Source organism: Rhincodon typus, chromosome 45 (genome assembly GCF_021869965.1).
Source record: "Rhincodon typus isolate 14 chromosome 45, sRhiTyp1.1, whole genome shotgun sequence".
Lineage (NCBI taxonomy): Eukaryota > Metazoa > Chordata > Chondrichthyes > Orectolobiformes > Rhincodontidae > Rhincodon > Rhincodon typus.
The window spans coordinates 4,767,725-4,779,769 of NC_063376.1; the positions used below are offsets into that span (position 1 = coordinate 4,767,725).

General features: G+C 43.5%; 1 protein-coding gene across 1 annotated transcript; it reads right to left on the reverse strand.

Moving 5' to 3' along the window:
* Window positions 1-337: 337 nt before the first annotated feature.
* On the reverse strand, window positions 338-8,899 carry rnaseka (ribonuclease, RNase K a). The gene is made up of 3 exons (XM_020522448.2): window positions 8,751-8,899; window positions 4,650-4,729; window positions 338-1,905 (listed from the first exon to the last, which is right to left on the reverse strand). The coding sequence occupies exons 1-3, from the start codon at window positions 8,826-8,828 to the stop codon at window positions 1,761-1,763; spliced, it is 303 nt and encodes a 100-aa protein (XP_020378037.1). The 5' UTR covers window positions 8,829-8,899; the 3' UTR covers window positions 338-1,760.
* Between the last annotated feature and the right edge of the window lie 3,146 nt (window positions 8,900-12,045).

Sequence of the window (12,045 nt, forward strand, 5' to 3'; positions counted from 1 at the left end):
CTCCTGCAACATAATACCTCCGTGATTCTAACACATCTCTGCAGCAGGTGGGATTTGAACTAAGGCCTTCTAGTATAAAGGTAAGGACATGTACTGCAGGGGCTCTTGTGGCTCAGTGGTAATCATTATCCCACAATGACATTAAAATTTAAATCACTAAGTTGCTTTTGAGATTTTGTCTTTGGTTACATTGCCTCTGAGGGTATTTGTTAATGATGATTGACAATTAACTGCCAGCCACACAGTTACAGCTAAGAATCATGGTTGTCATATAGCACAATCAGGCTCTCTTTTTAGAGACTTGAGTGGCAAAAAAAAACTCAACTCAAAAATACCCTGAATTTCATCCATTTTATTGTTCTAAAATTTCAAAATGGATCACTTACATTTGTTTTCCACAGTTACATCAACACAAAAACTACTCAAATTATAACTTCAGAAAAAATGACAACAAAAATAAGTTTCTCATGAACAGACAGGACCTTGTGACTCAGGGTCCTACATTAATATTTGTAGACTTCTCTTGCTATGAAAAATTGGTTGTGAAACAATGGAATTGGAAAGGAAATGGGAATCTTCTGAAATCACTCTCTAAACAGATCCAGATGGGTCAATGGCTGACACTGACTGATGTGCAAGACAAGCATCAATGTTTCTCCTCCCCTCTATTGCTGCAAAATTAGAAATTATTTAAACAGATCCCAATTTTCCACAGACAACAGAAACCATAGTCCATATCCTTGCTTTGCCGGTGCTTCCTTCACAAGATTAGTTTTGGTCCTCAGGACAAACACTGGGGTGAAAGATGACCAGGGAACTTCCCCTGCCCTTATTCAGCAATGATAACGCCTAGCAGCTTTAGTCCAACTCCAAGCAGGCCTATTTCCATAGCAACAAGAGTACAACACCTATAGAATGCCAGAGGGATCTGACACAAAGTATTGGATAATCTCAGCAAGTCTGGTAAGCATCTGGGGAGACAGAAACACAGTTAATGTTGAGTTCAGCACGATTCCTCTTTGGAAACGAAGAAGAGTCATACGAGACTTGGGAGTGTTAACTGTTTATGCCTCCACTGGATGCTGCCAGGCCTGCTGAGTTTCTCCAGAATTTTTTTTTTGTTTTTTAAAAAACATCAGACTACCAGCATCTGCAGTATTTTGCTTTTACATGAATTAATGTGCTGGCCACCCCAAAAGTCCTTAGAGACAGTCCTCCCCTTCCTTCTAACCACTAACTCCAGAAATAAAAGCATCACAACAGTCCTGCCACCAAATAGGATACATTCCTTCACAGTAGAGTATCTCGGAAGACAAACTGGACTTTCACAGTTTCAACACCGCACCCTATCCTTCCATCCCAACCTCACCCACTCCGGCAACAAAACGGCTTTGATGCCATCAGGCTTCGAAGTACCACCAAATCTGATGCGGCTTACACGTGACCATTTGAGGACGAATACACAACTTGGAAGGATTCCAGAGGGACAATGAGAACAGGGCAAGGGAGGTGAAAAAAAAAGTCTCTCGACAAGAGGTTCCCATGAGAAACAAAGTTTTCAATCAAACACCTTGTAACACTTATTCATACACATTTCAATGCCACCCGCCACCACATCATTTAAATTTCAAGTACAATTTTATTTTTGTTTAAACAATTGATTAGAAAGAAAGAAAGCGAGATCTTTGAATATTTAGAAAAGGTAACAGCAGTTGCTTGGGTGAGAGGGTGGCAGCAATTTAAATAAATAATGAGACATCTTAGCGCACCAGATACTCCTTGCGTTTGTTAAGGCGAATCTGACAGAAAGAGAACCCTCCCAGGACAATGTAGATTCCAGCTGCAATAAAGCAGTTGTAGCTGACTTGCTCGTAGATTCGGTAGATTCTCTGTGGGGCGTCAGTACTGTAAGTGGATCACAAAAAGCAAGGAGCCAGTTAGATACAAAAGGTCGAGCTCTAATTTCAACATCGCATGTGAAGCTACAGCAGGAGGGGGACAACACCCTCCTCTTTCGACCTCCAAACCTTAACACCCCTCCTCCCCCTCCCTCAGTCCCCATCTTGCATGACACATTCAGCCCCTTTGAGTCCATTCTCAAACAGATCATTCTCTGTTTGTGAAACATCAATACCACAGGAATCCAAGTGGGCCGTTCAGCCCCTCTAACCTGCCTCAACTCTCAGGAGTGCATGGCGGTATCTGCATAGATTCATACAGCATGGAAACAGACCCTTCAGTTCTTGCCAACCAGTTTTCCCAAACTTAACTAGTCCAATTTGCCTGCATTTCATCCATATCCCTCTAAACCTTTCCTATCCCTGTACCTGTTCAGATGCCATTTAAATGTTGTAATTATGCCATCCTCTGGCAGCTTATTCCATACACTCACCACCCTGTGGGGTAAAGCTGCCCCTCAAGTCCCTTTTAAATCTTTCCCCTCGCACCTTAAACCTATGCCCTCTGGTTTTGGACTCTCCTGGGGAAAAAAAACCTTGGCTATTCACCCTATCTATTCCCCTCATGATTTTATAAACCTACACAAGGTCATCCCTCAGGCTCCGACGCTCTGGGGCAAAAGGAGTCCCAGCCTATCCAGTCTCTCCTTTTAATTCAAACTCTCCAGTCCTGACAACTTTCTTGTAAATTTTTTCTGCATCCTTTCCTGTTTAACAATATCCTTCCTAGAGCAGGGCAGCTAGAAGTGTATGCAGCACTCCAAATATAGCTGCTCCACTTATCTATTCTGCCTTCATATGCCCTTGCTGATCTTTCCGGAGAAAAATTCAGCAATATTGTCCTGCAAGCTCTGATTACACCCCTTTCCCCAGCATTGATAGCCTCTTTTGTTTTTTTTTGGGTTGGGGGGGGTGGAAAATGATGGGCAGGCAGTAGTGTTCCAGACTCCATACCACCTTCTGCAAACAAATGTATTCATCCTCCAACCCAAGCTACAATCTTAAGGTTTAGTATTCTGAGAAAGAGTCATACCAGACCAAAAACATTAACCTGTGTCACTCTCTCTCTCTCTCTCCAGATCTGCTGAGTTTTTGCAGCATTGTGTATTTGTTTCATATTTCCAGCTCCTGCAGGATTTTGCCTTTATAAAAGTTAGGCCTCCTTGGTTTGAGGTCCCTCCATCAGATGGAGGAGTTTCTCTCAATTAAACAAGCCACATCTTTAATCATCTTAAAATCTTTACTTGTTCATTCCTTGGTTTGTACCTCCTTGACTGTAGAAGATCAAGTCTGACAGACCTGTTGTCAATCTAACTTCAAAACCCCAGTATCCTTCCACTAAACTTGTAGTGAACACCCTCCAGGAGTCATATCCAGAGTCCAGAACTAAACACAATTATGCCAAACAAGGGTCAACAACTGCAATCCTATATTGTGTCCTCCGTTTTACGGGGGACATCAAAACTTCCCTGAAATCACACAAGATCCCATTGAGTCTTCCAGTCACCAACCAGCATTGGCCTCTTTTTAAATAAGATTTTGTTCCTAAAGCTCTCACCCACATTTTCAAACCCCTCCATGGCCCCTCACCCACTGTATATCTGCAGTCTTTCCCTGGTCCAGAGATCTTTGTGATCCTTCAGGTGTGATCAGCATCTGCTGTGGTTTTAATCACTTCACCATTAGGTGCCGTGCCTTTAGCTGCCCAGGTCCTTAGTCTACCTAAACCTCTTCACCTTTTAGGCTGTCCTTCAAACCTACACAGACAGAGGTTTCTTCCCCCCACTTGCAGGAGAGTCAAGGATCAGAGGGCATAATCTCAGAGGAAAGGGTAGCCCAGTTAGGTCAGAGGTGAGGAAAAGTTTCTTCTCTCATGAGGGTAGTGAATCTGCAGAATTCTTTATTACAGAGGACAATCGAGGCTGGGCCATTATAAAAATCATAGGTTCCCTACAGTGCAGATAGAGGCCATTTAGCCCATTGATTCTGCACTGACCCTCCAAAAAGCATCCCACCTTATTTTCATAATCCCACATTTATCGTGGCTAACCCACCTAGCCTGAACACTACAGGCAATTTTGCATGGCCTTTCCGCATAACCTGCACATCTTCAGACAGCGGGAGGAAACTAGAGCACCCAGGGGAAACTCACGCAGACACGGAGAACATGCAAACTCCACACAGTCGCCCAAGGCTGGAATCAAACCAGGGTGCCTAGCACTGAGCCACCATGCTGCCCCATTAAGTACGTTCAAAGCGGAGGTAGACATTTTTACTCAGTAAGGGAATAAGGCAGGAGAGTGGAGTTGAGAATTATTACTTCTAATTGAAAGATGGAGTGGACTCAGTGGCTGGATGGCTTACTTCAGCATATAGATCTTATGGCACTCAGACTAAACTCATTTATCCCAATATATCCTTACCAATAACGCTCTTGGGAAGTTGTATTCATTCAGCACCTTAAAGAGATCTCCATTTTTATTTATTGGTATCTAACTTTGACCCCCTTAATTTAAACCAGAACTGGAATACATTCACAGGTGTGTGTCTGTGTCACTGGCATTTATTGCTCGTCCTGGTGACGATGAATTTATATGCCCATTGGTGGCCAGAACCCGTGCCTCGGAGTTCAACTTGATCGCTGGCCTTCCAACAGCACCTCTCAATGTTACCTCCCCCGAATGCACTCACGTAGTAAAGTCTTCCTCAGTTAAGGGAACATCTTCAATCAGAACAGCCGAGTGGATGTTGAAGAAGATTCCCAGCAGGACCTGGAACACATGTTGAAAACAGAATAGCACCACCTTAAACTCTTCACTCCCAAAGCAGTGAGTGCCACATCACACTAATTCAAGAACAAGCCTTTTGGCCATTAAATCCATGCCAGCCCTCTTTAGGTCATTCAGTTATGTTCCCCTGCTCTTTTCATCACTGGCCCTACCTCTTTATTGCCTTAGGCCACAAGATGGAGAAACAGGAGAGACCTTGAACCTGCCCTGCCATTCAACAGAATCATGGCTGATCTGACATTCTTCACATCCACTCTTCTGCCCTTTCCCCATAACCCTTGATTCCCCTATTGACCAAGAATCTCCAACAGCCTTCAATTAACACAAGGACTCTACCTTCATTGTTCTGTCTGTGGCAAGGTGTTCCAAAGACTCTCAAACGTCAGAAGAAATTCCTCATCTCAGTCTTAAACTGGCACCCCTTTATTCTGAGACTGTGCCCTTTGGCCCTAGACTCTCCCATGAGAGAGCCATTCTCTCAGCATTTAGTCTGTCAAGCCCCTTAAGAATGTATTTCAATGACATCACCTCTCATTCTTCTAAACTCCAGTGAGTAGAATCCCAATCTGTTTAACCTTTATTCAAAGATAATCCATCTGTAGCAGGGATCATCCTAGTGACCCTTGAAGCGCCCATCGCATTTCCCTTCGAGCTCATGCATCACTTCTGCTTGCACACGTGGACAGCGAGTTCCAAGTCATTTACCATACAGTATTTAAAAACAAACATTCTTCCTCACACTCAATCATCCCCCTCCAACATCTTTCTCCAAACCCTTCTCCTCTCTCGAATCATAGCCCATTCTACTTTATTCCATAACAGGGTCATGAACAGCTTCCATTCTCTTGCATTGGTTTTTTTTTAAACCCACCTTTTATGACTACACCAGTATTTATTTCCCCTGGTCAGCAGCAGCAATGTTTAGATACAATGATTGGTGAAGAGGAGGTTGCTCAGCTTCCCAAATATTTTCGCACCATGACCCTATTTTGAGGCTTGAAACATCATTGTGACCCGCTCAGTGAGAACGGACAGAGCAGGGGCTGAGGGACCAGGCACACAGCTGTTGTAACTCTGACAGTTCCAGAGGCTATTTCTGCCTCAGAGCTCAGGATCCCCAAATTCCAGCTCGCCTGTGCTAGAAAGCGGAGCGAGTATAGATTTAGAGTAGTTTTTTTTATACATGCACACTCGATGGGCTGAAGGGCCTCTCTGTACCGCATAATTCTGTGATCTCACTCAGGGTCCCGACCCCAACTGCGGGAACGCTCAAGTTGACAAAGTGATGCCGTTGTTAAAAGGAGGCCTATCCAGGCGCACCTTGAATTAACCGTCAGGCTTAGATTAGCACCCCTCTTAGAAACAATATTCTATTATGTTGAAGATGTACTGGATGTTAATGAAGCCTGTTCTGGTCACCGTGTTATGGAAAGGATGTTATTAAGCTGGAGAGGGTTAAGAAGAGATTTACCAGGATGTTGCCAGGAATGGAGGGTTTGAGTTATAAGGAGAGGCTGGATAGGTTGGTACTTTTTTCATTGGAGCATAGGAGGCTGAGGGGTGACCTTATAGAGGTTTATAAAGTCATGAGGGGTATAGATAAAGGTAAATGGTAGGCGTCTTTTCCTTAGAGTGGGGGATTTCAAGACTAGGGGGACATATTTTTAAGATGAAAGCAGAAAGATTTAAAAAAGATATGAGGGGCAATTTTTGTTTAAACACAGTGATTCGTGTGTGGAGTGAACTTCCAGAGGAAGTCATGGATGCGGGTACAATTATAACATTTAAAAGACATTTGGATAAGCACATGAATAAGAAATGTTTGGGGGACATTGGCCAAGCACAGACAGGTGAGACTAGTTTAGTTTGGGAAGATGGTCGGCAAGGGTTAGTTGGACCAAAGGGTCTGTTTCCATGCTCTATGGTTGTTTAGAAACTAGAAGCAGGGATAGATTACTTCATCTTTCAAGCCTACTTTGCCATTCAATATGATCATGGCTGATCCCCATCTCAATACCAGGTTCTCCTCATACCCATTGCTGCCTTTAGAACCTTAAAAAAAAAACTTAGCTAAAAAGGCAACTAAACAGGAAACATCAAGCCCCCGTGACATTCCACTTCTGTTCAGCCAAGCTTTCTGTTGCTGCTTGCTTCTTCCAGTGTGCCCCTCCACTCCACACAATCCCTCAAGGGCTTAGTCAACCTCCAGAGGACATCTCCTTGGTGACCACATACAGCCATGACCAGGGAACATTGAGATTAAGGAACAGAAACTAATATTACAAAGACAAAGCCTTTCTGAGGGGAGGAGGCTTTGAAAGAGCATGCATCAAACATAATTTGAAACCAACCCAAAATGTTCCTTCCACTGACTTTAGAACATGTCACCACTCATTGATCAAAGAAGTACATGCCAGATGAGTCTGGGTATTATTTACAGTTTGTTTGCTAACATTCCTGTGAAGGAAGCACGATATTTTCCTGTGTTAAATGTATGTCATAAACAGAATACATTGTTGTTACAGGCACTATGGACTGAACACATCACCTTGGGATCTAGCACAGACCAGTTTGGTTCCCAGAACCTGGCCTCAACTGGCCAGCTCTGGCGAATACCAATTCAGGATGAGCAGTTGACACAGGGAATGATCAGTCACTCCTGCCCACCGTTCAACCCCCACAACTAAATCCACATGTATGGACGCAAGACAAGGGCACGATTCAACTCCAGCATGAGGCCCTCCAACAGTTTGGCCAATATTGGAGTTGGGAGTGAACAAACACAGAAAGCATGACTGAGAAGGAATCTTGTCAGCAGCCAGAGAATAGGATCCTACACTAATATATCACTGTTCACAACATCAGAGTCTGCCAAGGTGGTCACATCATAACTTTGGACTCACAATAAGCTAAACAATTTGACAAAGCACCACGGAATACATGCATGCAATGCAAGCACATGTCCCACACTCAGGAAGCTGAAGGCACAGAAATAAGCAACAGCTGTCTGTCAAAGATACGTGCCCTACCAACAGAGATCATCACAAGAGACAGCATCACAAGTTTACATGGTAACCAAGATGCCACTGGAGAATAGCAACTTTGTGCACTTTTCACTGTACTCATGTATTTGTATATTTGAGTACACCTGACAATAAATTCTATTTCTAATTCTCCAACTGATCTCCAGAAAAATCCTGGGCACCATTGCCCAAGCCTTAGGTATGGATTCACCCTGTATGAACAGCTGAGATGTTCAACCTGCTAATGAAAACTTTAAAATGGAGATAACAAAGATGCGCCACCACTCTACCAGTCTCCCTGAAATTCCTCCCTGTATCTCCACCTGTCTGACTGTCTCTCCCCCCCATACACACACCTCTCATTCACTCCATCATTATCTGCCCTTCATCCATTCCCTCTCATTTATTCTGTCTCTCTGTATCACTACTATCTGTCCCTCCCACTCTCCATCACTCTACCCTCCCCAACCTTTCATTTAGCCTTCATTTTGTCTCTATTACTACATTTTCTCCCACCTCTCCAGTTTTCTCTCTGTCCCTTTCTCTCTCCCCCTAATAAAACCTGGCTTTCTGTTGTTTGTCTGTCTGTCTGTCTCTCTCTCTATCCTCCTCCACACTGGTCTCTTCCCACCCTCACTTATTCTCTCTTCCATAATCATTTACCTCTATCATGATCAGTCATCTTTCCCTCTCTGTTCTCCCTGGTTTCTCTGACCCTATCTTCCTTTTCTTTTCCACGTGCCTGCTATAGTTTTCAGCTCAGCTGACCTCCCTTACCAGACTATCTAACCAACCAAAACCTCTTCCCCAATTCAGCCTCTGGATCTCCATCACCAGATTCTCACCGAGGGGAGTCCCAGGAATGGAAGTAAGGGGAATTAGGCCCAACAGCGATGAAGGTGACACAAGCCGTGTCTTCACCTCCCCCCAACGTTTGGTTTGGACTGGACTGGACTGGACTGGGAACGAATTGGACTCACCAACATAATCACTCCCCAGATACTGAGGACAATGCCACAAGCTGCCAGCTTAGGGCCACAGCACAGTAAAGAAGCCATCTCTAGTGCTCAGGTCCAGCCTCTTCCGGAAGAGAAATGTTACAAACTCCAGCTGATTGTGAAATGTAGCATATCCTGCATCGTCCACTGACAAATGGAGGTGGTGAACATCGAAAAACAACTACAACAGGGAAAAAAAGGCAAGCAATCAGACACCTCACAAACACAGCTCTATTTAAGATAATTTACAATTTTATATAAATTTACTTGATAACAGACATCACCTTTCTTTCTGAAATGATGTTGAACTGACCCTTTACTCCCCTTTCCCTGTCTGTAAAGTGGTACAGTCGCTGCTGGATCACATGATCATATGAGCTGTCATGTGATTTTTAAAGGTTGGATGTGCTTTGGATGTCATAGTTTGAAACAGCGGGGTTGGGTTTTTGTTGAGTCTTTGTAATTACATATATTTCACTAAAATGTTGATATTTGTTACTCTAGTCACTTTTTGAAAAATGACATTGTCTGTTGATCAAAATCCTCGTGTTCCTAGCATGAGCATTTCAATTTATTTCTTTTGATGCAAGATATTGTCGCTTTCTGTTCCTCATTAAGGTTTTACAACTGTGAATCCGAATTTTGGGCATATCTGTGTGTGTGGTGTGTGTTTTGTGGGTTCCTTCTTTCTCTGTTGTGCAAAAATGACCTGTGCTCAGTCTAAAAAGTGGCCTGGAATTGTCCACTTGTTAAACCAGTCACCCTCTGACTCAGCTGAAAGCAGCCGAAGAAGGAACTACGAAAAATGTCACATCATGGGCAGAGTTTGCAAGCTCAAGCCTTATATCGATTTTGGGGAAGGAGTTGGCAAACATCACAGGATTACAAATCCAGGGTCCCTAGTTTAATGCTGTGAGGACAGTGGTTTTAAATCCCACTACAGGCTAATGGAATTTAAATTCAATTAATATTTGATTTATTTATTCTCACATGTATTTTGTTACAAATTACAGTGAACAGTGTTGTATACTGTCGCCACTCTCCGGTGCCATCTTAAAACACATAAACCTACACAAAAACATAAGAGCTGGTGCACAAATGTCTTCTGGGGTAGAAGTGACCTGTGTAAGAAAGATGGATTGCATGTGAATTGGAAAGGGACTAATATAATGGTGGGGAGATTTGCGAGAGCTGCTCAGGAGCATTTAAACTAGTAAGGGGGGTGTACCCAGGGAGATAGTGAGGAAAGAGATCAGTCTGAGGCTAGTGCAGTTGGGAAAAGCAGCAATTCAAACAGTCAAGGCAGGCAGGAAGAAAGCAGAGAACAAGGTAGGACTGATAAACTGCATTTATTTCAATGCAAGAGGCCTAACAGGTAAGGCAGATGAATTCAGGGCATGGTTGGGAACGTGGGACTGGGATATCATAGCAATTACACAGACATGGCTCAGGGATGGACGGGACTGGCAGCTTAATGTTCCACAGTATAGATGCTATAGGAAGGATAGGGGGGCAAGTGAGGAGGGGGAGTGGTGTTTTGATTAGGGATAACATTACGGCTGTACTTAGGAAGGATATTCCTGGGAATACATCCAGGGAAGTTATTTGGGTGGAAGTGAGAAATAAGAAAGGGATGATCACCTTACTGGGATTGCACTATAGACCCACCAGTAGTCAGCAGGAAATTGAGAAACACGTTTGTAAGGACATCTCAGTTATCTATACGAATACTAGGGTGGTTATGGTAGGGATTTTAACTTTCCAAACATAGACTGGGACTGCCAGTCCTAAAGGCTTGGTTGGAGAGGAATTTGTTAAGTGTGTGCAAGAAAATTTTCTGATTCACTATGTGGATGGACCTACTAGAGAAGGTGCAAAACTTGACCTATTCTTGGGAAATAAGGCAGGGCAGGTGTCTGATGTGTCGGTGGAGTGAGCACTTTGGGGCCAATGACCATAATTCTATTAGTTTTAAAATAGTGATGGAAAAGGATAGACCAAATCTAAAAGTTAAAGTTCGAAATTGGAGGAAGGCCAACTTTGACGGTATTAGGCAAGAGCTTTCAAAAGTTGATTGGGGGCGGATGTTTGCAGGTAAAGCGACAGCTGCAAAATGGGAAGCTTTCAAAAATGAGATAATGAGAGTCCAGGAACAGTATGTTCCTGTTAGGGTGAAGGGCAAGGTTGGTAGGTGTAGGGAATGCTGGATGACAAGAAAAATTGAGGTTTTGGTCAAGAAAAAGAAGAAAGCAGAGATCGAGTAAATCCTTAGAAGAGTATAAAGGCAGTAGGAGTATACTTAAGAGGGAAATCAGGAGGGCAAAAAGAGCATATGAGATAGCTTTGGAAAATAGGGTTAAGGAGAATTCAAAGGGATTTTACAAATAAAGGACAAAAAGGTAACTAGGACGAGAATAGGGTCCCTTAAAGATCAGCAAGGCCACCCATGTGTGGAATGGCAGGAGATGGGGGATGTACTAAATGGTATTTTGCATCAGTGTTTACTGCAGAGAAAGATAAGGAAGATATAGAATGTGGGGAAATAAATAGTGACGTCATGAAAAATGTCCACATTACAGAGGAGGAGGTGCTAGAGGTCATAAAACACATAAAGGTGGATAAATCCCCAGGAACTGATCAGGTATACCCTAGAACTCTGTGGGAAGCTAGTGAAGTGATTTCTAGGCCCTTTGCTGAGATAATTGTATCATCGTTAGCCACAGGCGAGGTGCCGAAAGACTGGAGGTTGGCTAATGTGCTGCCACTATTTATGAAAGGTGGTAAGGAAAAGCCAGGGAATTGTAGGCCAGTAAGCTTGATATTGGTGGGCAAGTTGATGGAGGGAATCCTGAGGGACAGGATTTACACGGATTTGGAAAGGCAAGGACTGATTAGGGATAGTCAATATGGATTTGTGTATGAGAAGTTGTGTCTCACTAACTTGATTGAGTTTTTTGAAGAAGTAACAAAGAGGATTGATGAGGGCAGAGCATGGGTCGTGATTTCTCGATGGACTTCAGTAAGGCATTTGACAAGGTTCCTTATGGTACACTGGTTAGCAAGGTTATGTCACATGGAATACAGGAAGAACTAGCCATTTGGTCACAGAACTGGCTCAAAGGTAGAAGACTGAGGGTGGTGGTGGAGGCAACAAGGTGCAGGGCTGGATGAACACAGCAGGCCAAGCAGCATCATAGGAGCAGAGAGGCTGACGTTTCGGGCCTAGACCCTTCATCAGAAAAGGGGGAGGGGAAGGGGGTTTTGAAATAAATAGGGA